Consider the following 27,598-nt stretch of genomic DNA (forward strand, 5'->3'; position numbering starts at 1 on the left):
TATTATAAATGTATCACATGGAATAATATAAAATGGGCATGAAACATTTTTAATATTTTTATTCAGGCCATGGAGGCGGGACTGTCTGAGGTGAAAAATGAGCTGCAGTCACGTGATGATCTCTTAAGAATTATAGAAATGGAACGACTGCAGTTACACAGAGAATTACTGAAAGTAGGGGATTGCCAGAGTGCTCAAGAAAATAAAAAAAGGTATAGTACTTATATCTGACAGTCTGAGAGAAACCATTCAAAACATAATGTTAATGTGTTTTTAAGGATTCTGTGTTTGAGCCAGGTGTCAGTGGCTCAGGTCTGCAATTTTAGCTACTTGGGAGGCTGAGACTGGGAAGATTGATGTTTGAGGCCAACTTGGGCATAAAATACCATGAGTCTCCTTCCTAACCTGTAGCTGGACATGGTAATGCATTCCTCTCATCCTAAGATACATGGAAAACTAGTGTTGAAAGGATTGAATTTCCAGACAGAAAAGTATAAGCCATTCAACAGAGAGAAGCTGAACAGTCAACACTGGGTGCACTGTTATCCCAACAACAGGAAAACCAAATAAGACTGGTCATTCTAACTAACAACAACAACAACAAAAAGCAGGGGTAAAGGTATGGTATGGTGTGGTATGGTGGTATGGTTCAGTGGAGAAGTACCTGCCTAGCAAGGGTGAGGTCCTGAGCTCAAACCCCAATACTGCAAAAAAAAAATTGTATTTGAAACTAAAGTTTATTTTTAATTACTATGCTTCTAATTGATAAATTTAAGTATTTAAATAAATTAGTGATTATTTTATTTTTTTTTATTTTTTATTTTTTTTTTTGGCCAGTCCTGGGCCTTGGACTCAGGGCCTGAGCACTGTCCCTGGCTTCTTCCCGCTCAAGGCTAGCACTCTGCCACTTGAGCCACAGCGCCGCTTCTGGCCATTTTCTGTATATGTGGTGCTGGGGAATCGAACCTAGGGCCTCGTGTATCCGAGGCAGGCACTCTTGCCACTAGGCTATATCCCCAGCCCTGATTATTTTATTTTTAAAATGTATTCTTACATAGAACATTGTAGCATGTTCTAATTTATTGTTACATCTGTCACACTGAGTCAAAGGTTGTCTTAAAACATTTATTCTTTATTAATTTATTTATTGTCAAAGTGATGTACAGAGGGGTTACGGTTTCATATGTAAGGCATTGAGTACATTTCTTATCAAAGGATATCAGTAGTGTAGAGCAAAAGATATAAGATAAACCCCAAACATTGCCAGCTTTCCTTCAATACACAAATTCTTGTACTTCTGCATGTATTTGGCCAATAGAACTCTTATTGCTGCAAATAATATACCTCTAGATATATATTGTTTACAGATATTTATGCAGCAAAATAATACTTATTCCATGTATTTCCAGAGCTTTCTTCTGATTGCCAGCAAGGCTGATGCTTGTTTGCTTATTGGTGGTGCAGTCTTTGCTCCCACCCTCCTCATCCATCCTGTCAGTTTTTTGAAGGGTTCTTGGGAAGACAGATTTTCCTTTTTTTTTTTTTTTTTTTTTTTGGCCAGTCCTGGGCCTTGAACTCAGGGCCTGAGCACTGTTCCCTGGCTTCTTTTTGCTCAAGTCTAGCACTCTGCCACTTAAGCCACAGCACCACTTCTGGACGTTTTCTGTATATGTGGTGCTGGAGGATTGAACCCAGGGCCTCATGTATACAAGGCAAGCACTCTTGCCACTAGGTCATATCCCCAGCCCCCAGATTTTCCTCTTTAAAAACCTGACAGACCTGTGTAATCGGTAATCACAAAGAAAACCGGGACACCTGACTTTAAATGTTGTGCTGTAAGGAGACAGCGAGTCTCCAAATGATTTCTCTGTCATCTTGAGTGAGTGGCTCAATTCTAGCACTCCAGGACCTGGTGGAATGGAGTCCACAGCTGGCCCTGGGCTCGGCATGCTCACAGCTGGTGCTTGTACTGGGCATGCTCAGCCTTCGCCTTCCCCACTGCAGGTTTCAAATCCCGTTACTTTGTTCTCATGATTGCCATTGAGCTGCTTTTTTGTTCTGGCTTCTTGTGTTTGGACTGTGTTTCTTCTTTATGGTTGTGTTAAGGTGAATCAGTCCAGACAACTAGTGTGATGAAAGTAGAAATGCTTCTATTTACTTCAGAACCTTTCTCAATAATGTTACATTTTGTTGGTTGAAGAAGCACCTGGGTCTAATATGTTTTACATCATCCAAAATAACTGCAGTATGCTTTTCCTACATGACAAACTATAATTCCTTTATACATTTATATTAGCATGATTATTGTTCCCTTAGCTTCTGTCCATATTGGAATTGGACTTTTTTTCCACCTACTCATTGAGCTTTAGGAGTTGTTGAGAGGATGTTAGCACTCAGTTCAGCCCTGCGTTCCTTGGAACTGATGAAGAAGAGTGGAGAAAACAGGGAGTTCCATTTTTCACTTCTCCAAAATCATAGCAAATGATTACAAATCTAAGAATAATCTGAAAATAATGTTTTAGGCAATACTGGATAAAATGGAAAATATTCAGATGATACCCCTACGTGGAAGACAAAAGAAGACCAAAAAACAGTATGTCACTATAAGGGAAACATACATTATCATTGTACGGAGAGTGTATTTATTTATACATGTACAACTATGGGCAAAAGACAATTCATAGACATAAAAATGCTAACAGTGGTCTTCATGGTTAACATTACAGCAGTAAAATATATTCTGATGTATTTAGTTGTCTGAAGTTAATCAATCTAGGCTAAACACCTCTCAGCAGAGGTATCACTGAATTTATATCCTACAAGAAATCCTTTCTTTTCAGTTCTTAAAACTGGTTATCTCTCCATCATTACTTAGATCTTACTTTGTTTTGAGTTGTATGTTTTCACCATTTGGAACCTTTTCAAAAAAAATTTTTTTTTTTTTGGCCAGTCCTGGGGCTTGGTCTCAGGGCCTGAGCACTGTCACTGGCTTCTTCTTGCTCAAGGCTAGCACTCTGCCACTTGAGCCACAGCGCCACTTCTGGCCATTTTCTGTATATGTGGTGCTGGGGAATCGAACCCAGGGCCTCATGTATACAAGGCAAGCACTCTTGCCACTAGGCCATATCCCCAGCCCTCAAAAATGTTTTAAAAACCTAAAATTTCACTTGCAGTGTGATATGTACCAGTTGTCCCAGGCTGGCTCTGCACTTGCAGGGGGTGTGTATTGCTTGTCCCAGACCCACTGTTGTCGTTTGCAGTGGGATATGTACTGATTGTCCCAGACCCCCACCTGGTTATCTTTTAGCTTTTTCTTTTGATGATTTTAATTTTACTGGTTTACCTCATGAGAAAATGAACATTGCCTGTTATACTTTCCCAAACTCCCTGTGGAAATCATCTTTATACAAGTTCTGCCTCCTATCTAGAGAATTGGGGGTGGTTGTTAGATGTCATTATTTTTGGGCATTTTTATGGAATAGTTGTTCCCCTTGGACTTCTCATGACAGAATTACTTTCCACAAAGCATTTGAAAGTTGGGTGTGTCTCTTTTCTGAAAATGGGCTTCCAAGCTCTTTTATTATAGGAAGCAGTCTTTTCTCCTCATCCAAAAATCTTGTAGACACACACAGTCCCAGTAGTATGCTGATTTTAATGTATTGAAGCTCTGTAGCCATTGCTACCTTTTGTTATCAAAATCACTTTCACTCAAAGACATAAATTTGATCTGGATATATTAGGATTTGCAATTTCTGTAACTAAAAACATTTCCAAAAAAGTAATAATTTCTCTCTGCACAGATGATAATTTAGACAGCAGTCTAAATTAACCATATAATCATAGCAATTTATCAATTTATGCTTCATTTTTGCTTATTTTTTAATTTGTAGAACTGAATCATCTTATTCAACTTCTGTGAAAGAACAGGAAAGGAAGAAAGATCTGTTTTCAGTGGTCTCAGATCAATCAGATCATGAAAAAGAATTAAACAAGGTATAGAAAATAATAAGCTCCATTCTTCCAAGTCAATCTAAAGTCTTTGCATGCAAGCAGATAAAGAATGTTCTCTCTCTACTACATTTTTTCCTAAGATGATAATATTCCATTGTAGCATTACTCTGTGTAAATGCAAGCCTTGGGTTATGTCTCTGCCTTGAGAGAGTGCACAAAAGTGTGGAGGGGGCCTGTGGGGGGAGAGGTGGCTGAAAGAAAGATGGACAGCACCGATCTTGGCACTCAATGTGTTCCTGGCTCAAAGCCTCATTAGTAGGCTGTGATGAAGAAGAAAAAAGTAATAGCTGCTCAGTATATTGTTCTGACCATGTACCAGGACTCACACCTGTCATCCTAGCTTCTCAGGAGACTGTGATCCAAGGATCATGAATGGAAACCAGCCAAGGCATACAAAGAGACTCTTATCTCCAGTTAATCCGCAAAAAACAGAAGTGGAAGCATGATGCTAGTAGAGCACCAGCCTTGAGAGAAAAAGCCAAACAAGAGTGCTAAGCCCTCAATTTAAGCCCCTGTACTAGTGCAGAATATATATTCATATATGTACATATGTATTTGTACATATGTATATTTATTTTATATAGTCATATAATATTTATTCATAATATAACTTACATATTTACATATTATAAATATATGTATATTTCTCCTTCTAGTAAAATTCAGTAGTATTTTCCTTTCTGTTAGTTTATCATAGATTCTAGATATTTGTCAAGTCTCTCGTTGTACAAAGGAGTTACCATTCAACAAAGCAGTTTATGAACACAGTTTGTCTTGATCAATGTCACTCCTTTCAACATTCTCACCAACCCTCCCAAACCACTCCTTCCCTCACTTTCCTTAAATTTTAGGTTATATATTGAATATTTTGCCAATTAACAAAACAGTTTCTGTGTGCAATGCATCTTGATCTGTACCACCACTTCAACATCTTCACACCTCTTTACCCACCCCCACCCCTTCCCTATTTTTTTCTTAATTTTGTGGTACATTTCATTCTTGATTGCATTCTATCCCCTTTCCTGCCTCGTAATTCTACCCTTCGCCCCTTGGCTTCACCCCAGCTCTTGCTAGTACCCACTTCCTGGTACTTATTTTGTTGGGTTTTGGCTTAGACTTCTAATGAATTATATGGTTTGAATTCTCCATAGAGTCAGTTATGGTCCAGTTAATTCATTTGTAACTACTTGCATAGCTCCTAATGTTTGTACTTATACACTTATAGGCACATTCTAGCTACCACAAATGAGGGAAGCCATGAAACTTTTGTTTCTCTGGGTCTGGCTTACTTCACTTAATATAATTTTTTCCAAGTCTTTCCATTTCCATATGAATGGAATGATGTCATTCTTTCTGATGGAAGCATAGAATTCCAGTGTGTGTGTGTGTGTGTGTGTGTGTGTGTGTGTGTGTGTGTGTGTGTTTCTTGATCCATTCATCCATTAAGGGGCATCTGGGCTGATTCTATATCTTGACTATGGTAAATAGTGCTGCAGTGAACATGGTTGTGCTCATGGTTTTACTCTAGCCTTGTTTGTGTTCTAGTTGATAAATGCCCAGGGGTAAAATTGGTGTGTCACAGGGAAATTCTATGTTAAGTCTTTTGGGGAACCTCCAGACTGCTTTCCAGAGTGGTTGAACAAGCTTACATTCCCACCAACCTCATAATAGAGTTCCCTTTTGCCAAAGCCTCACCAGCATTTGCTATTGTTAGTTTTCTTGATAACTAAGCCATTCTAACTGAGGTGAAGTAGAATCTCAGTGTTGTTTTGATTTGCATTTCCTTTATGGCCAAAGGTGTTGTATATTTCTTCTTGTGTCTATTACCATTTTTACTTCTTCTGAGAAGTCTTTGTCAAGTCTTTAGATTTGAAAATCAAACAGAACATTCAGAGCTATAAACTTGTTACAAGTTAAAGCTGGGTGTGGCTTTGAGTTATCATTTACTCTGCACAATGCTTAACACACAGGAAATGAAACTAAATATTTGGAGGACAAATTAACCAATACCAAGGATAAGTTCTTGCATAATCATAGAGGGTCATAAATTGTTTTGATCAACCTACACTTATGGAGCATATCTTGAGGAAAACCAGCCTGAGGAATTCTATAGGGAATGCAGAGATAAGAAAGATCTTCCTGACAAAGAGCTTACTGTCAGAACTGTCAAAAATGTGCTACAAATGATTAATCATCGTTTCTTTTGATTTTGAACACTTCAAGACTGCAAATGCAGTCATAATATTGAATGTATACATGTGAAATGGAACTTGGTAAATCAGGGGGAAGGTAGGGTTGGGAGAGATGGTAGAGAATGATGAAAGGGGTGACATTGATCACGATACATTGTACTCTCAATGGACATATTGAATTGAAACCCCTTTGTAAACTATTTGAAGATAAATAAATACCACATAGTCCCATAAAACTGATTGTACGTGTGTGTGTGTTTGTGTGTGCATGTGTGTGTGCATGCGTGCGTGCATATGGTCAGTCGTGGGGCTTGAACTCAGAGCCTGGGCATTGTACCTGAGCTTTTTGCTCAAAGCTAGTGCTCTACCACTTTGAACCACACCACTACTTCCTTTGCTGATATTTTTACTTAAAAAAAGAACTGCTTTTGTCCCAGTGAATGTGTTATGATTTCTAAAAATTTGGTTAAAGCCCTCACTATATGCTCATAGATTTTGACATAGTAATAAAACCTTAGCTATTATAAGGAATTTACTAATTTCATGCCCTTTGAGATGGAGGCCATGAGTATGAGGTGCTTGGAGACCAGTAGCCAGTGCTCTGCAGGAAAGATTACAGAAAAATTGAATATAAATAGCCAGAGTTTCCAGGAAGTGTTTGTGAAGAGCATTTTCATTCCATTGTTATAAAACCAACATGAGCCATGTGTTATGAATTCTGCCAGTGTTTTCTCTTTTCCCAGGACAGAGCTATTTTTAGTCATCTATTTTGTAATAAAACTACCATTTTTAATAAAGCTGAAAGTCATTTGAAGCTCAGGTAAAATAATCTCATTTAGAAACAAGCTTTGTCATGTAGCATGCTATTTTAATATCTAAGCATTTTATAAATAATAAAAATCAGTTTTTTTTCAGTTTAGTGCATTCTTTTTTTATATTTTGTGAGTTCTGCTTTTAAGAGGAACATGTTAAATTAAGCCACATTTTTTGTTTTTACTTTTTGCAATTGACAAAATCTGGACCAGGACACCCTACAGAACAATGCTATTATTTTAACAAATGAATTGTAAGGAGAAAAATTGGAGGCAGGAGAAATTCAAGAAAGGAGGGATTCAGTTGGCCTCCTTTGAAGCACCCTTGGCTTCAGGTGTTGGAGGAGCTGTGCAACCAAGTCCCCCCGACACCACCACCAGCATTTCTTTCTATTCAGCCTTCCCCCCCCCCCCAGGTAGTAAATGGTAAATTAAGACATAAAATTTCTAGGGTTTTGTCCTACTTTGAAGTTCTGACAATGTTCACAAGAAGAGTAGACACAGGTGAGGGCGGGTGAAGTAAGGCTGGGGCTGACTGGGGCTGGACCTGCCTCTTTGGAAGAAGTCATCCTGCTCTCATATTTCCCTGACACACAGCTTGTTCCCACATGCCAGTCATCTTCCGTCTTGCCTGCCTTCAGGCAGGACGTGACTGAGTACAACCAGTGAGGTGCCAGGTTCCAAAACCCAACCACCCCTTTCCCCAGGAATGGGGCTGGAAGGCCACACACATTTTAGTCAGAGATTATGAGGCTTGAATGAGATGATTGATGTGAACTATGTAAGAGAGAGACAGAGACAGAGAAAGACACAGACAGACAGAGATGTTAAAAGGTACATACACCTGGTGCCAGTGGCTCACACCTGTAATCCTAGCTAATCAGGAGGCTGAGGTCTGAGGATCAAGGTTTAAAGCCAGTTCAGGCAGGAAAGTCTGTGAGACTCCTTATCTCCAATTAACCAGCAAAAAACAAGTGAAAGTGTATTATGGCTCAAGTGGTAGAGTGCCAGCCTTGAGCAGAACAAACTAAGCAAGTGCATGAATTCAAGCTCCACAATTAGCATAAAAATAAAAGAATAAAAAGATACATAATCCAGTCTTAATGTATAGATCATACTTAGGTATTATTGCAATTAAACAAACTTAAAGAACATTCACTACATTTTTGAGATACTTTTCAACTTGAGTTCTGCCAGGACATTTGATGATATGAAAGAACTGATCATTTTTAAGACATTATAACAGTATTTTGGCTTTTAGGAGACAGGAAAGAGTTGAGAGGGACAGAGGGAGAAAGAAAGAAATGATGAGTGAGATTCAAAGAGAGAAACTATTCTTTTAGATATGCACACTGCATATTTAAAGCTAAAATGGAAATGCTTATTTTTTTCATCCTGAAATCAATCCATGTGCATCTCTGTGTCTGGCCTCCACTTCACCTCTCAGGCCTGATTTCTCAGCCACTCCACTTCTGTGCCTGTCAATTGCTCTCTCATCCTCTGGCTGCCTTCCATTCACGCTGTAATGTTTGGCCTGCTAACCTCCCCAGCCTGACACCCATCCCAGATTGGTTAAGCATCCCTTCCGTACTGGGAACATCAATTTCCACACTGTACCATAATTGTCTTTTTATGTTTCCCCCTAATGGATGATGATTTTTCTGACTTGTATTTTATCTCAGAATCTAATACTTTGAAGCTGTCAGTGGTTTCTAGAAAGATGCCAGCAGTAGGACCAGTGGTAGGAGGGGACAGAGGTGAGCTGTAAGCAAGCAGTCATGGGGTTGGCGCATGGGCGAGGCATGATAGGGGGTGACGTAATGGATGGAGATGGCCATGTGACTGCGTTTGAAAGGATGGCAGTGGAGAGGAGAGCCATGCCATGGCACAGTTACTACACAGAAAGCTTAGCCCACTGTGAGACTGTGTGTGCTCCACAAGTGAGCAAATGACACACTTTGGTGGACATTTGAAATGTATTACCATGAGATTCTAAAAAGCATTGTGTTTTGTGATGTCACAAACATCACAACATAATTTAATATTTTAGAATTCTAAATTTAGAGCCAACAGCCCCAGGTTCCATATCAGCTCTGCCAGTCAGCTTTGGGCCAATTGCTTTGCCTCTTTAGGGCATTTTCCCCATGAAAAGGGCTCAGTAGGCTGGGCATGGTGGTATATCCCTGAATCTCAGCCACTCATATAGCCTGAGCTACATGGAGAAATCTTCAGTTTAACACAATGAAAACGTGTTTGATAATACTTTTTCTACTTTCCAGTTATCAAACTAATGTTCCTTAGCAGGCCACACAGCAGAAAACAGAAATAAGAAAGAAAATATTGTAACTAGAAGGAAATGTAAATAACTTATGAAGTATCTGTTTTTTAAGTTTTGCTTTGATTGAAAAAGGAGGGTTCAGAGGAGCCTGCTGAAGCTTTTAGGGACTAGTAGACACTTCAGTCTGCTCTCTTGCTTGCAGATAAGATATGAAGCGGAAGAGTACCACCGCTCTGAGCAGGAGAGAATGCGGAATGAAATCTCTGACTTAACGCAGGAGCTCCAGCAGAAAGAGATCACCATAGCAACTGTCATGAAAAAAGCTACCCTTCTGGAAAAACAGTTGAAGATGGAATTAGAAATAAAAGAAAAAATGTTAGCCAAACAACAGGTATGCAAGTGAGAAAGAAGTCCCTTTCCATGGCCCATTCCTGAAGTTTTGCCACAGCTTTCATGGTTCACTGACGCAAGCAGCATCACTCCTTGTTCTTGTCACGAATCAGTATCACAGAAAGGCTGGCGGTGCCACGGACCCACATAAAGCTCACAACACACAGGAAAGTGTCACTAAAGAGCAGCAGAGAACTAGCTACTCAGGAGACTAAGATCTGAGGATCATAATTCAAAGCCAGACCCCTGCTGAAAACTCTGTGAGACTCATAGCTCCCATTAACCAACAAAAAGCTGGTGGGGGAGCTCTGGCAGAGAGGGTGGCATGTCAGGAGCCTTGAGTGAGCACCTAGGCTCTGAGTTCAAGCCCCAGGACTGTGCCACCATGCACGTGCACACACACACACACACACACACACACACACACACACACACACACAGTAGAAAATTTAGGATAATTCCTGATAATGTTATTAAATCTCATCCTGAAATATATACACTCAATGCTGAGCTCTGGTGATCCAACACATCTTTCACTTATAGTTAAAAAAAAAAAGACCCTCTATTCCAATTTTTCCTAGACATTTCTTACTCAGCATATGTTTCTTTCGGGGTTTTGAAAATGGAAAATGGTACTTGGGAGGCTGAGATTAAGCATCACGGTTCAAAGCCAGCCCAAGTAGTAAACTCCATGAGACTCTACTCCAATAAGCTACCCCAGAAAAGCCAGAAGTAGAATTGTGGCTCAAGTGCTAGAGCTCTAGCCTTGAGCAAAAAGATCAAGAGGGGGCTCAAGCCCCAGGACCAGCACACATGTGCATGCGCACACACACAAATATACACACATGCACACACACACACACACACACACACACACACAAAGTTTAAAAATGGTTTTAAACATGAAAATCAGTTCACGTAGGATGGTTCCTGGAGAAAAGCTACAGTGGTGACATTCTACTGCTAAAATACTGCAAATGAATTATATGCATGCATGACTGGCTGCCTGCTTCCATTTCTCCTTCCTTTCCTCTCCCCTCTTTTCTTCCTTCCTTCCTTCTTTCCTACCTTCCTTCCTTCCTCCATTTTATTCCCTCCCTGTTTCTTAAATTCTCTTCATCTTACTCATAATCAGATCAGTTGCCCACTCTCAATAGAGGTGATAGGGATTCTCAGCCTTTTTGCTTTAATTCTAGATGTTTTCAGAACGTGAGCATTTACTGAGAAAAGTTCACTAACTTTCTAGGCAGGTGAGGATCACTTTTAAAATAACTTGTATATTATGGAAGCAGAATCTCTACCCTCATCCAGTTGTGACCCTCAAACCATGATGGTTTTTGTGTACAGTACATAGGAAACCACGTGTACCACATGATAGCAGGGAGCCCTGTACAACGTTACTGCACAGGGATCTGCACAGATGGGCCATGAATGAATCATACTATCACATTTATATTCTTTTGTAAATTAGCTTATATTAGTTATACAGGGGAAGAGATTTCATTGCTACAACTCTACACATTTACACCAGTCTGTCTCACCTCTCTATAATGTTCACTATCAGTAAGTATATATTTTAAATATACTTTTATTGTTATTATTAAAATGTTGTACAGAGGGGCTACCATTTCATAAGTCAGGTGATGAGTATGTTTATTTTTGGGCAATGTCACCCCTCTCTTTGCCTTCCTCAGTTTCTCCCTCCCATCCCTGTCCATTGTTCATTTTTCATATAGTAAGTGTATATTTTATAATTTAAAAAGGCAAATCTTAAGGCAAATTTTATAGAGATATGAGAGCTAGATAAATAAAAGGTCAGGTTTGGCATAATGGTACAGACCTTCAATCTCAGCACCTGGGAGGGTGAGGCAGGAGGATCACAGTAAAACCCCTGTTGGAATAAAAATTAAACAAGTAAATAAATAAAAGCAAAAGAACAGATACTATGTCCAGTACTGTCAAATAGTAGAATTAGAGGAGGAAAAACAGAGAAAAAAGTAAAGTAACAAAGAAGGAAACTTGACAGGAGTAACAGAAAAAAACATTAAATATGTAAGTCACATTGCATACTGTAACAATCAGATATTCAAGAAAGTTAGTTGGCCATATTATTTAAGCATGTTTTCAAAACTGTGATTTTTTTCTGGTAATTTCCATACAATAGAAATGAGAAACAGAAAGTAAATTAATCATTATTTTAAGTAGCTATTTTTAAATTAGCATTGATCATAAATGGAAGGTATGGTAGTCACAGATAGAAGAGCTGAATGACAGAATTGATTGCTAAAAGCCAAGAATCCCTTTACTGCACTTAGAAAATACTTGCATCCACAAGATAAAAATTAATTTTTAGAACTTTGGAGTTCTTGTTATGAAATTTACATTTCCCTTTTGTCTTCTGAACTTTCAGGTCTCAGATATGAGATATAAAGCCATCAGAGCAGAAAACCCACATCTAAAAGGAATGATGGGAGATTTAGACCCTGGACGGTATATGGTAATACGTTGAATTCATTCAATAAATTGAACATGAGATGACTTAGTTGGTCAGGATTTTCCAGACATTGTTTACTGGGCCCTTGTCTCATAATAGCATGCAGGGCTTGCAAACTGTCTTGCATTTCATTTTTATCCTCAGACTGGAACATTAGACGTTCTTGTTTTTTCATTTGTTCTTTTCTTGGATTTTGGCTCTAATTCTGATCACTTCTCAGACACACCAAACATGCTGGCTGATTTTGATCTTGCTGCTGCCTTGAAATCCCACAGCCACTTTCATCCCATGAAACCACCTTCAAAACCCAGTCACAATGACTGGTCCCTGTCTTGGTCTGGCTTGAGGCAGGACCCATGCCATGTGAGCTGCACCTCAAAGCACTGGTATGAGGAAAGGCCCTGTGTGTGCAGCCCGGGGCCTGTGGCCACATTCTGCAGGTGGAAGCTTCACTGCTCTTCAGTGAGCAAAAAACCTGAGCGCTGTAGTTGCCTAGCCTGGTCACCGTTTCCTCAGCTGTCAGTGAGGGAGAGAGCAGGCTGCCCCTTCTACAGCAGCATGCTCTGTGTTCTATCTTCTTCTCTGAGGCCTGAAGAAGCCTCTGCTACCACCTTGAACACAGTGATGGGTCGGGTGAGTGGAGGACACATGGGTAAAAGAGAAAGCTAGGAGAACTTCTTGCCCACCTCCTATGTAAAGGTGCCCATTTGCTGTATATGTGTATATGTATATATAAATCTATATACATATCGACCTATGTACATTTAAATCTGCCATCTAACCCTACTTATTTAGAACTACTGGACAGAGAAAAAGTTAAACCAGATCCCAACTCCAACAGTGATTTTCCTATCACAAAATAGGATTTGTGTTTCTAAACTCAGTCTAAGTATGTGTGTGTAGACATACTTGGTTATCCCAGCACCCACTGGGCCTGCTTCTTCTTGCTCCTAATAGGCTTTGGGGGGGGGGGGCGGTGTTGAAAGAGAGTGAGAGGAAAGTGTGTAAGAATGAGAGGAGTGTGTATATGTATGTGTGTGTGAAAGAGGAGAGAGTATGTGTGTATGGGGGCTTGAACTCAGGCCTGGTTGTTGTCCCTTAGGTTTTTTACTCAAAGCTAATGCTTATCCACTTGAGCCATAGCTCCACTTCTAACTTTTGGTGGTTAATTGGAGATAAGAGTCTCATGGACTTGGCTTTGAACCACCGTCCTCAGTTCTCAGCCTCCTGAGTAGCTAGGATTACAGGTATGAGCCACTGGCACTGAGCCCTATGGACTTTTGACTTTTAAAATACAAAGATATATAACAAGAAGCTGATTCTTTCCACTTCTATACCACAGAGTTATTCCATGCTAAGAAAATGGTGAGCAGTGTTGTAGCTTATTATTTTTTCTCATTTCTTAAGAAAATTGTACTTGTGTAAAGAATGCATAACATTTATGATTTGGTTCATAAATAATACTATGGTAATTTTCAGTGTCATCTTTCTTTCCTCCAGTCCTCTACCCACAATGTCACCCAGCAGATTCTAGATCTGTTCATTTCACAACATGTTTTGTTTTATATTTTTCCAGGTACATATATAATGTAGTCATATAACTATTTGGGGATTTTATCACTTAAAAAATAAGATTGCTTATTTTTTAACAATACCACCTATACTCCTTCCAATTAACTGGTTTAAGACAATGTATCCTTATAATTGGTATGGATAAAATACAAGTGTATTTTAGTGTAGACTACTTTTCATAATTTATTTAGCCCTAAAATATTCAACTCTGTTTGCAAATTCTGCCTGAATGAGCAATAACAATACAGCCTTATCCATGTGTCTCAGAATAATCTTCTAGAAGTGAAATTGTTGATTCAAAGATTGTAAGAGTTTTCATTTTAATACCTGTTATCAAGTTACATTTCTGCTTTTTCTCCCAATGACACCAGGAGGTGTCATTGCTCCTTTGCTCCTTCTAATTTTCATCAGTACGATGATTTTTCTTTTCCATTTATAACAGAATTTTGCTAAATCTGTTCTTTGTAACTTGTTTAAAAATTTTGTTTTTATTGGCAAGGTGATGTCAAGGAGATTATAATTACATACATAATGTAGTAAGTACATTCTTATCAAGCTTGTTACCCCCTCCATCATTTTTCTCCCACTTCCCCTCCTCCCCAACCCTGCCCCCTATTGTACAGTTGGTTTACAGTATATTGTCTTGTAAGTATAGCTGTTGCATTGGTTCTTCACCTTTTACCCTTTGTCTCACCATTTTCATGTTCCCCTTCCCTTCCCTAATTCAGCTAAATATATACACAGTACCCAGGGTGCCAAAATCAAATACAGTGACAACAGGGGTTAAACCATAATCTTTGTAACATTTATAAACTTTCATTTGCCAAAAAGGTGAAAAATAGTTTTGCAGTTGCCTGCTTTAAATTATAAGGTTTTCCAAACGTGTGTGTGTGTGTGTGTGTGTGTGTGTGTGTGTGTGTGTTGTATGTGTGTGTGTATGTGTATCTTGGATTTTTTTTTATTGCCCTTATAAAGGTGATGTACAGAGGGGTTAGTTACATAAGTCAGGCAATAAGTCATTTTCTTTTTGAACAATGTCTCCTCCTCCCTTGCTCTTTCCCAGTTTTCCCCCCTGTCCCCACCACAAATTGTATAGTTTATTTTCAACATAGTGTCTAGTATCACTGCTACGTTTGTCTGCCCTTTGTCCCTCTTCTATATTTCTGAGAGATTTTTTTGTCCATCATTAATCCATTTGAATTGTCATTTTGAATGAATGTGAGGAGCTCAATTTCAATTTTTGAAAATGCTTTAAAAATTGGAAGAACTAGAATATTTCCTGTTCCCATGCAGGAAATGGAAGCTAAAGACTCACCAATTTCAATTTTGATAGGAGCATTAAGCTTAGCTTTACTGGATTCTCCTCATAACTTTTTGGGGTCAATTTAGCATTGAATTAAGTTTGTATTAATGTTAAAATACTTGACATTTTAATAATAAAATATTTTAAGGATTTAGCATTTTTAGTATAGTAAATTCTTCCTTCCAGGATCGCAGTGTGGCTTTCTGTCTTCATATCCTGGGCTTTTCAATAAAATCTCTCTATTTTCCTTGTATAAATTATGCCCCTCTTTCAAGTTATTCCCAGGTATTTTACAATTCTTGTCATGGTTATAAGTAGAATATTTCCCTTTTTGCATGTCTAAGAATGTATTGTTAATGTTTTAAATTCAAATTATTTTACTAATTCTCATAGGAAGTTTACAAAGGTTCTGTAGGTCTTGAACCATATAATTATGTCAATAAAGAAATTTTATCAGGAGAACACTGGCAGCTCACATATGCAGTCCTAGCTATTCACGATTGAGATCTGAGGATTGAGGTTCAAAATCAGCCTGAGTAGATATATTGAAGCTCTTACCTCCTGAGGCTCAATTAACTGACAAATAGCCAGAAGTAGAGCTGTGGCTTAAGTGGCAGAGCACCAGGCTTGAATGAAGAAGCCAATTGAGAACATGAGCACTCTGTTCACATGGCAGTATCAGCACAAACAGCAAGTAAAAACCAAAAGCAGTCAGTCATCTCTTTTTCTCTACTGTTGACCTAAGTTATTTTTTGTTGTGTTGTTGGAAACACCTTCAGGAAAATGTTAAACAAAAATAGTATTTTCTGGCAAATTTTCTACTTTCTGACTTTAAACATCATAGTTTTGCTTAGTGTAACATTTGTGCTTTTTATAGTCCTTATTATATTAATATTCCTATTTAAATTAGGAGTTGTGCTGAGAATTACTGCTAGTTTTTATCAGATGCCTTTCAGCATGGAGGAGCTCATGTGTTCATTTGTAATAGACTTCCCATTACTGATTCAGATTTGAATTTCTTGACTAAATCATCTTAATCATTCTGCTAGTGGCACAGAGTTCTAGAATGAAGTTCCACATACTTGGTGGCTCGGAACTCTAGAAATATTGGTTCATAGTTCTAAAAGTTCAGACTGATGACATCAAGTTAAGAGTCAGTGCTGGGCTTCCTCTGAACTCTGCAGGAGAAGATCATTCTTTCATGGTTGGTGCTGGTTCTTTATGCCCTCACAAGGGCATCTTCTGTCTCCTCCAGGTGTCTTCTCTCTGTGCGCATTTTCCCTTTCTGTAGGCCATTTCTCCTAGTGGAGTATGGTCCTTCCATGGAGATCTGTGGCTAAGTAAGGCCACTTCATGAGGGAGGAGGGGTAGGACTTCAGCCCAGCATTTCTGGAAGGACACAGTCAACCCATACCCACACTCTAGCAGTTCGGGTACAACACTGATGGTGACCTAGAAATAAGTTCTGTGTCTTAAGTGAGGTTTGTATATGTCACTCTTTTTTTTACTTGTTTTAAAGTTATACTGACTCTATAACATAAATCTGGAGCTTTCTAACTTGATGAGTGGTCTAGAATATCTTAATATTGGAATTAGCAGTTATTTATAAGCTAGAAAGAACTTATCTCTAAAAACCATCCAAACCTCATAAATCTTTAGTTGCCTTAACTATTTTTTTCTTAGATTATTTTGGTTATTTTTATACTTCTAGGAAATCTACCCCTTTCCATTTGTTTCCTCATTACCAAAGTTATAGTACCCCATAAATTGTTCATATTTCTGTATTCTGTTCTGTTGTTAGGCTGCTTGTTGAGACAGGGTCAGGCCATGTAGCCCATGCTGCCTTTGAACCTTGCAATCTTCTGTCTCAGCCTCTTGAGTGCTGGGATTACAAAGAGATATTCCATACTCAGACTACATTGTGTTGTTATGTTTCCTTCCTATTGATGATCTTATATAGTTGAACACATTCTCCCCCCACCTTTTTATTGTACCAGTCCTGGTGCTTGAACTCAGAGTCTGAGTTTCTTTTGCTCAAGGCTTGCATTCTACCACTTGAGCCACAGTGCTACTTCTGGCTTCCTTGGTAGTTTATTAGAGATTAGAGTCTCAGAGACTTTCCTGTCCAGGCTGGCTTCGAACTGTGAACCTCAGTTCTCAGCTTCCTTTGTAGCTAGGATTACAGGCATGAGCCACCAATACCCAGCTTTCTTTCCCTTTTCTGTCTTAATCTGGCTTGCAAAAGGTTTTATTTTATTAGCATGTAAAAATGCTGTCTTCTGGGTATATTTTTGTGTATTTCTTTATTTTTAGGTCTTTATCAGTTTTCTCTTTAGGGTGTTTTTTGTTGTTGTTTGGCTAACTTTCCCTAATTCCTTAAAATGAAGAAAATTCCATTGTAGAAAAAAATAAAATAATTGGACAATTATTTCTAAAATAACTTGTATGGATAAATAAACACGGAATTAAATAATTGGTGCTGAAACTTTATCTCAAAGCAGTAAGAAAATATAATATGCCATTTTTTTTTTTTTTTGGCCAGTTCTGGGCCTTGGACTCAGGGCCTGAGCACTGTCCCTGGCTTCCTCCCGCTCAAGGCTAGCACTCCGCCACTTGAGCCACAGCGCCGCTTCTGGCCGTTTTCTGTATATGTGGTGCTGGGGAATCGAACCTAGGGCCTCGTGTATCCGAGGCAGGCACTCTTGCCACTAGGCTATATCCCCAGCCCTCCATTTAATTTTTTGTTGTTATAATGAAGGTAATATACAGAGGGTTACAGTTACATCAGTCAGGTAGAGCACATTTCTCTTTGGACAATACCATCCCTTCCCTTGCTCCTTACCAGTTTTTCCCTCCTATTCCCACCCACAAATTGTATAATTCATCTTCAGCATATTATCTAGTGATTACCACTGCTGCATTTGTTCACCCTTTCCCCCTCCATTTCTGTGCTTTCCTTACCTTCCCAAAGACAGATAAACTAATAGACAAGACAAAAAAAAGAAGACATTAACAGTAACTCCATTTCCTGGAGTTCATTTCAGTAAATATTATTTTGTATGATCATATGCGCATAGTCATTGTGCCTTGTGTTCCTCTCCTGAGTGTCTCCTTTGGTCTCCCTGTGTGGGATTGCCCAGACACCTGTGTAATGTATCATGTCCCAGTGTGTTTAGAACTAGCTCCCACATATAAAGTACATCATCTTTAAGTCCTCTAACATATCTGTCTGATATCTGGATAATATGGGAAGCATAGCTATTTTTTTCTAGACAAGTAAATTACACGCCTTAAATATGACCATATCTAAATAAATATATCTTTGAGAATTTACTCCCTGCTCATTTCCACTGAGAGGGAAGTTTAGATCAGTAGTGGGACATGTGCTCAGCACTCAGTCAGCAGCACGTGTGTGTGTGCACACGTGCGCACACACACGTGCATATACACACACAGGGCAGAGCAGATCCTGTTTAACTCCAGGGCAAGTTCTGTGGGACAGCCACCAAGCCTTGTAACATGCTTAAAATAGTAAGAGGCTTCTGTTTCCCTTGGGTTTATGTTGAAACTTGACCATATAGAAAAATGGGGGTTTTCTTTTCCACTATCATTCATTATTAGTTTTCTTTGATACCATATTCATTTACTCTTTGATTTATATTAATTTTTCCTTGACTTAACAAAGTTGTAATAAAATAAAATTTAATCAGAACCCAGAATTTTTGGTAATTTTTAAGAAGAATGCATTTTCTTTTTTACTATCCATAAAGTCAGCTAAATAAAACAGTAGCAAACCTGGACAAAAGAACCCATCAGAAATACAAAGGTAAGGCTAAGAAGTAAGACTAAGCTCCATGCTTAGCATAAGAGAGGACCTAGGCTCAATTTCCAGAGCTGATAAAAACAAAGCAGGAGAGGAAGAAAAGGAGGGGAAAGAGCCAGAGACTGGCTTAACTATTGTGCATTTTTTACACATTGATATCTAGTGAGGTATATATTTCTGAGATCACTAGAAACACATTAAAAAATGAAATGGAGCTCAGAAATATTTTATTAAGAAAAATGCAATATGCTCTTGCATAGAAATGTAAATAATTACCTGTATAAATGTAAATAAATTCTTAGGTAATGTTCCTGTTATGGTGCAATTAGAAAATTATGAGGTTTTAAAATCACTATTCTTATTTTTAATTGCTTTAAACCAATACTGGCTCAAAACATAATCATAGATAGATAAGATTTAATTTTATAGACAAATATTGAATTCAGTTTAACTGAGCAGCAGACCTTTAAAAGTACATGATTTTTACTGATAAATGTCTTATTTAGAATCAAATGTTAAGTCTTACCCAAAGATAAGATTCTAGTTGACCTTTTCAACCGGATCTTAGCATATAATTATTTTTTCATTTTGGAAGACAAAGTTTTATGACTGCCTCTTTTATATTTATTACAAACCTACCCCAGCTTTACAATAAGCAATTCTTTTTCTTTTTTTAAAAATAATTACTTATTGTCAAAGTGATGTACAGAGGGGTTACAGTTTCATATGAAAGGCATTGGGTACATTTCTTGTACAATTTGTTACCTCCTCCCTCATTTCCCCCCTCCCCCGCCCCCTTTTCCTCTCCCCCCATGAGTTGCTCAGTTGGTTTACACCAAATGGTTAATGGTTTTGTAAGTATTGATTTTGGAGCCATTTGTCTTTTTATCCTTTGTCTCTCGATTTTTACATTCCCTTTCCCTTCCCTAGTTCTAATACCAATATATACAGTATCCAGGGTACTCAGATGAGATACAGTGATAGCATGGGGACAACCACAGGAAGGGCATACAAGAGGGTCATCAACAAAAGAAGCTATGGTTTCACATGGCATGTTGAAAGAAATTACAACAGTGATATAACACTCGTTTCCATAACATGGAGTTCATTTCACTTAGCATCATCTTATGTGTTCATAAGGGCATAGCTATTGGGCTCTTGTGATCCTCTGCTGTGACTAGCCTAAATCTGCGCTAATTATTCCCCATGAGGGAAACCATAGAGTCCATGTTTCTCTGGGTCTGGCTCACTTCACTTAGTATAATTTTTTCCAAGTCCTTCCTTTTCCTTACGAATGGGGCAATGTCATTCTTTCTGATAGAGGCATAAAATTCCATTGTGTATATGTACCACATTTTCCTGATCCATTGGTCTACTGAGGGGCATCTGGGTTGGTTCCCATATTTTAGCAATGACAGCACTGAGATTCCACCTGACCCCAGTAAGAATGTCCATTATCAGGAAAACTAACAATAACAAATGTTGGAGGGGATGTGGCCAAAAGGGAACCCTACTTCATTGTTGGTGGGAAGGCAAAATTGTTCAGCCACTCTGGAAAGCAGTATGGAGATTCCTCAGAAGGCTAATTATAGAGCTCCCCAAGACCCAGCAGCCCCACTTTTGGGCATCTACCCAAAAGATTACAAACAAGAACACACCAAAGCCACCAGCACAACAATGTTCATCGCGATACTTTTTCTTGTAAAGCAGGGGACTGATCACTTTTTTGTTTGCACTGGTGTTTCAAAGGAGTAAATACTATGAAACCTTAAAGGCAATGGCCTAACAAGCAGAAACACCTTTGAGGCCCTCCTTTTGCAGTTGTGGAGGCACATCACCCTCCTGGACTGGCATGTGGGAAAGTTTGACCTACCTACATAGATACCAAACTCCCATAGTTATCAGGCAGTAAGAGAAAACATAGTGAGCAGACTTGGTCCTTGAAGCAAGAGGGAAACACAGTTTTATGTGTGAGTGCTGGTCCTGGGGCTTGGACCCAGAAGGGGGTGCTGTCCCTGAGCTGCTCCTACTCAAGGCTAGCACCTCTACCACTACCACGTGTGCCACAGCTCCACTTCTGGCTTTTTGGTAGCTGACTTCAAACCTTGATCCTCAGCTCTCAAGCCTCCAGCATAGTTAGAATTCCAGGCATGAGCCACCAGCACCCGGCTAAACATTTTTAATACATAGGTGTGTATGAGTATATCTACACTATGAGTATTGAGACTAATATGACAACGATATGTGGAGGATTTTTCAGTGTGAAACTCACCAGAAAACTTTAAAAGTTTACAATGACTTTTTTCTTCTAAAAGGAAGTTTTAAACTACAAGCAATCGTATGGAATTTAAACCATTGATAGTAGGACCTTCAAGAAGGACGCTTTTGCTGCTGAGGTTGGAACACTGCAGTCTGAGCAGCAGCGGTGTAATGTTGACTTGCAACCCACAGCGCTGGTAGGACAAGTCCTGGAAAGCGTCTTTATGAGCTATATCGTGAGAATATGGCCTGGGGGCAGGGGCTTGAAATCAGGGCCTCCCACTTGCTAAGCAGGGGCTTTCACATTTTTTCACTTCCACATTTTTCACTTCTGGTGTTTTTCTGATAGGGCCTTGCTTGCCCAGAGCAGGCTCACACTCTTCTGAGATGGAGACTTGCTAACTGTTTGCCCAGGTTGGCTTTAGACCAACTCCCTCCTCATCTCCACCTTTACATACCTTGGGATGGCAGACAAGCACCACTGTGCCAAGCTGTGGATCAAGGCGGGAGTCATGTGAATGTTTCTGTGATCCTCCTGACCTCTGTGTACCAGGTGACTCAGATTACAGGCATGAGCCGCCATGCCCCAACAACATATATATGTATGTGTATATATATATATATATATGTTTTCACTTTTCAAGATGACCATTTGCCAATTCTTTCATGTAAGAATACAACAAGGAAGACTTCACAGGCACCCATTGCTGGCACCTTCAGTCTCTAGAACTGTGAGGAATTTTGCTATAGCAGCACCAATGGACCACGATGCTGTGCTTAGAGAAACCACATTTGAGGTAGTAAGGCTTTCCCTCTCCTGAGCCAGAACAGCGTGGAAGTTTTGCTATTGTAGAGTCTGCCCTGGCTTCCATCATTTACCACTACAGACTCTGCTTGACACTGTGCCTGTCGAAGCCACTGCCCTTTCTTCCATAGGAGGAGAAGGCTAAAACCTGCCAGGTGTGAAGGAACGCTGCCTACAGGAGACTGAGGACAGAACTAGGAGTCTGACAGGATTCAGAAGAGACAGAAATAATGAAGCAAGAGAGAAGAACAGAAGTAACTAGAAGCATTACCACCAGAGAGATAAGAGGATTGTTCTATGAAACAGGAACAACTTTCTATTTTTAAAAAAAGCGGTAAAAAAAATTTTAAATGAAAGCATGATTATAGAAATAAAATTGGAAATTTTCATTATAAAGAGAAGACAGCAGAGTCCTGTTTTGGAGTATTGGAGCCTCGGGTGGATACCGGTCTCCACGGGTATGTGGTTCAGTGGTGGTGAGCACACCGAGGACTCAGGTGCTGGCTTCTGAGCTCAGCAGTCCATAAGGCAGCCTTGGAGAAATTGATGGATTGGGGCAGGGAAAGCACATGACCCTGGAAAACATATTATTTCAAAAAGCAAGGAAGAAAAAAAAAAAAGCAAGGAAGTTCTTAGGAATGATATCAACATGTCAAAGGACAGGGAAGGTAGCTTGAAGGGGGCTTCTACCATCTGAACCAAGGGCAAGCTAGTAGTAAAAATACGGGAGATAAAGGTTTGATGATGTGCCATGCAAAGGCTCCTGACTCCAATTCCAGCATGGAGTTGGAGGCTAAGGCCAGAGAATCAAGAACCCCAGGCCAGCCTGGAGTCCACCCTGCCTCAAAAGAAAAAAAATATGTTGATGTGTTGAAGTTTCAAAGTAACCCTCCCTAAATATTCGACTATAACTGGCCTGCAATTTTCTAGTGTTAATATCTTCTAAGCCAGAGATGTTGAACAACAATTCTAGACTCAAGGAGGCTAAAGACAGTAATCTGACAGCTATCAAAACTTGGGATCTAAGTTCTAAATGAGAATCATGGTCAGTGTTAATTTTCACTGTTTTGTTGCTCTGGGTTTAGTAAGTTAGATCCTTAGTGCAGAAAATCCACTAAAATTGTACATGTGAAAAGGCATCAGATCAACAAGTCAGTCAGATAGTTTTGCAGGAAAAATAAAGTTTGGTCAAATATGCTTACAACTTTTCTGAAAATATTTGACTATGTTGTAGATCAGAATAAGTTCCTCCAATATGCCCTTTGGTTATAAGGACTATTTTGAACTGAAGACAACTGAGGAACAGAACACAAATTTCTCTGTCCGCACTCACCACAAACACTTACCTACCTGAAATAAAGTGTTAGGCCCTTACTCATCAGAGATTCTATGGCCCTAGGTTGGCACTAAGATGTCAAAAGTCACCAGTTGTACTCAGATACTGTCCTTCCCAGTCTGCCACTCCTAAAGGTGAAAGGCTCACTCTCCTTTGTCTCCTTATGTCTTTACATAACCCCCCCAAATTACAACCACCTGCCTATCCTGAGCATGTGCGCCTAATGCACATTAATAAATTATTTTCTTCTCCTTTAAAATCTTCCTAAAAAGAAATGCGAATATACTTCCTAGCAAACTTCTTATAGCCTTTTAGGAACAGCTTCAGAGATCTCTAGTCTTACTCTAAACTTCTCTTTTGTGATTTAAACACGTTTCATTTTCTGAAGAGGCATTAAAATTGAGTGCTCCTTGTCAAATGGTAAACTTTGAAGCTCTGTGGGCTAGGAGCTGCACAATCTCAACTGGAAGGTCAATAGAATAGAGAGCTTAAGAGTCAATCACAGTTAATATGGATGTAACACCTTTTTTTTTTCATCATCCAGCATGGAGAATGGATGTTTTAATATGTGATTTGAATAATTGGAATAACTTATTATTTTAATGTCTTCTTTCATTTTATACCAAAATTAATTCCAAACAAACTAAAAAGTATGTGTAAAATAATGAAATCATAAAACAAATAGAAGAAAGAACTTGATCTCTAATAGTTTTACACTGAAAAAGATAAAAAATAGTTTTGCAATGAAATGAAGTGTAAAATATAAAAGTGAGGAAATCATTACAAAAGGAAAAGATTCACAGATCTTATTAAATGCAGCAACACCAGATAAAGTTAAAATTCACACAGAAAGTATTAACCAATTGAAGAAACAATAAATTACTTCCCCTGGTGTTAATTTCCTTGCAAATTAATAAAACACGGACACCCAAAGGGGGAAAAATAGAGATAGCTGACAAAAGATAGAGCCAAAATGCAAGAAAAAAATCAAAATATACTCTTTTACAAATACACAAATATTACTGTTTATCAAGTTGACAAAGTTAACAAGATAGATTAGGAATATGATAAAAATAGGTGCTTTCATATTATTGTTCTCCTTTTGCTTTAGTTTTTAGTTTCTTTTATTTTTCAGATAGGGTCTTGTATTCTTTGCCTCGGCTGGCCTGGCCTACAGTCTCTCACATAGCTAGGATCATAGGCATACAGGGCCACACCCAGCTTATTTGTTGAGATAGGTCTCGCTAACGTTTTCCCAAGCTGGCCTCAAATCTCCATTCTCCTGATCACTGCCTCCCAGGTAGCTGAGATTATAGGCAGGAGCCACTGCACCTAGACTGATTATAATTTTGTAAGTATCCATATTTTATATTTACAGTGTTATATTTCATATTGATACAACATTGATTCTAATTTTGTAAGTAACCATATATTATAACCATACTGACATTTTTGTTCATCTTTTTTATTAATAACAGACTGAAAAGATATAAATTACTGGTATTTGTTATACCCGGATGGGGGTCATATGGAATATTTATTTTGTTCTCAAATTTTATTCCATGTTTTCTACAATGATGTGAACTAGTTAAGTCAAAGAATATTGTTTTAAAATTGAAACATCTAATTTCTATTTTTTTACCTGAATCACCACCTTATAGGCTCTATCTCCATATAGAGTAAACATTGAGAATTATGGCTCCAACATATGAAGTTGGGATACTCTTTTTTTTTAATTGTTATTGTAAAGGTGGTATATAGAGGGGTTATGATCACATAAGTCAGGTAAAGAGGACATTTCTTTTTCTTTTTTTTTTTTTTTTTTTTTGGCCAGTCCTGGGCCTTGGACTCAGTGCCTAAGCACTGTCCCTGGCTTCTTCCTGCTCAAGGCTAGCACTCTGCCACCTGAGCCACAGCGCCCCTTCTGGCCGTTTTCCATATATGTGGTGCTGGGGAATCGAACCTAGAGCTTCATGTGTAGGAGGCAAGCACTCTTGCCACTAGTCCATATTCCCAGCCCCAGGACATTTCTTTTTGAACAATGTCACCCCTTCCCTTGCTTTCTCCCAGTTTTTCCCTCTGGTCACCACTTATAATTTCACTTATTAACTTAAGTATGCCCAATAGACACAAACTTTAAACCAAGCCAATTTATTCTAGAGAGCACAATGCACTGTTACCCTTTCCTACAGTGGCCACGGCAGTGTGATCTGCATTGCTTTTGTTACCACATCATGGGGCTTCTGTGAAAGGGCCTTTCCTTCTCATGTGTCCAAATGCAGAAAATACACAGGATTTATAAGGGTTGGTATACTCAATGATAGCTTATTTTCTTCTCCAGAGTATGGACTTCACTAACAGGGAACATTCGAGACATTCATCAATCAACAAATTAGAATATGAGAATGAAAGGCTCCGAAATGATCTTGCAAAACTGCATGTGAGTGGAAAATCAGCATGGTCCACCACTCAAAGTGCCTATGAAGAACCAGGGAGGCTTACCTTCCAAAGCCAAATAAACATGGAGAAAAAGGAAGATAGGTAAGATAGCCCCCTTACATAGGGAAGAAAATTAAATTTCACATTGAAATTTCTGTTGATGCAATTCTAAGTTGCTCAAAATTTATTTTGATAAATAATATAGTAGTATAGGTACCATTTCTTTCAGAAACTGTGTTTTGTGATCTAGCAGCAAGTTGGGTGGAGTTCCACAGGGAGTATAGTTTGTCACCTTAGACCACTATAAGCTGTTACGGTATAAAAGTATATAAATATAGAATCTTACATCTCATGTTCTAGGAACATGAGAATAAACAAGAATTTAATGTTTTAGGCATATTGCTCCAACATATTGAACATATGGAAATAGATGACGGCTGACTTACCTTCATTAATGCTTGCAGTTGATATGGACATGTGGTAGCCATGGCAACACATTTTGGTCCTTTCATAAGGAAAGGGTCTGTGGGAATGGAATAGGTTTTCTTTTAGTGACATCTGTAAGAAATCAATATCTGCTGTCCATTTTACTCCAGTGTCTTAGTTCACCTTAAAATGTCTTAGCTCACCTTCTAAGTAAATACATCTACCATGAAGTAGGCTAATTAACTCAATTTTAATGGAAAACTGATGAGATCAAAACCATCTCTGAGGGATGTTCACTATTAAACTACACTTAGAAAATGCTTAATGACACAGCCAGTTTTCCTTCCTTGTGGTTCTCCGGGTCATGAATGAGCTCGTGCACACTGTGAGTCTAGGATGGCCTCTGGGATGGGCACTCACCAGACTCGCTCAGTAGCAGAGTGGTCAGCCTTGCATGGAACACCCAGAGGAGAAGGAACAATCCACACTCCACTACTTTAGTAGCAGCTCATAATGCTTAGCATAAGAACCTTCTAGATTGTTTTTGTAATGCCTGAGTACATATCTACAACCTCAGAAAATTTGCTTAACCTTTGTCAGCCTTGGTTTCCTCTATCAAATAAGGATAAAAAAAAGTCATAGGATTTCAATGAAGATTGTCACATAAAACTTGTAATGCTATAAGTGTTCCCCACTATTACCAATGTTATTACTATCCTAAGCAATGAAAGACTTCATGAAATTGAGACTGTTTTGATAGCGGCAATAATTCCGGTGAACAGACAAGTGGCTGAATCTGCCATTTCCTCAAAGATAGTTCTACTAAAACTGTAATAAGTAAATAAATTCATTAATTATGTCTGCTGGGAATGTGGTTTAGTGGCATAGTACATGTCTAACATGCATGAGACCTAAGTTTAATCACCTATGCAAGATAGATAGATAGATAGATAGATAGATAGATAGATAGATAGATAGATAGGTAGGTAGATAGATAGATATACACGCATACATATGTACATACATAGACAGATGTGTGAGTGGATGAGTGAGAGGGAGGAAGGGAGTGAGGAAGAGAGGAAGGAGATGATATATAAATGATGGGTGGGTGGATGGATAGATAGATAGATAGATCAATAGGTCAATCTGTCAGAGAAAGGTGATACAGGCTCATCTTGGTAACTAATGTACTAGTATAATCCTGTTCTACAGGATAAATCCAAAGTCCATGAGTTCCACAAAAAAAAAAATCCAGTCCAATATTGCTATAACTATAGAACAACTCTGTTCTTTGTTCACCTGAGCCCTATATGTAGTAGAGGATAGATTTTAATCCAATATCTATCCAAAGTGCTAAATGAATAATCCACAGCTCAGGAAGGGTGGAGGAAGGCCAGATGCTGGGGTGGGGTGGTAGCAGTGGCACAGGCAGCTGTAGGAAGCACTAAGAGGCCCTGG

At 38.8% G+C, this 27,598-nt stretch overlaps 1 protein-coding gene across 2 annotated transcripts in view; it reads left to right on the forward strand.

The window, feature by feature from the left end:
• Positions 1 to 27,598, forward strand: part of Deup1 (deuterosome assembly protein 1) — a 73,594-nt gene that overhangs the window by 36,769 nt on the left and 9,227 nt on the right. Inside the window, exons 7-12 of one of the 2 annotated variants that reach the window (XM_048344303.1) lie at positions 67 to 212; positions 3,891 to 3,993; positions 5,127 to 5,145; positions 9,509 to 9,684; positions 12,094 to 12,180; positions 25,617 to 25,816. In XM_048344303.1, coding sequence (XP_048200260.1) covers positions 67 to 212; positions 3,891 to 3,993; positions 5,127 to 5,145; positions 9,509 to 9,684; positions 12,094 to 12,180; positions 25,617 to 25,816 — 731 coding nt within the window. Of the gene's footprint in view, positions 1 to 66; positions 213 to 3,890; positions 3,994 to 5,126; positions 5,146 to 9,495; positions 9,685 to 12,093; positions 12,181 to 25,616; positions 25,817 to 27,598 lie in introns of both variants that reach the window. The other variant, XM_048344305.1, reaches the window with a different exon arrangement.

This window comes from Perognathus longimembris, chromosome 4, assembly GCF_023159225.1.
Source record: "Perognathus longimembris pacificus isolate PPM17 chromosome 4, ASM2315922v1, whole genome shotgun sequence".
Lineage (NCBI taxonomy): Eukaryota > Metazoa > Chordata > Mammalia > Rodentia > Heteromyidae > Perognathus > Perognathus longimembris.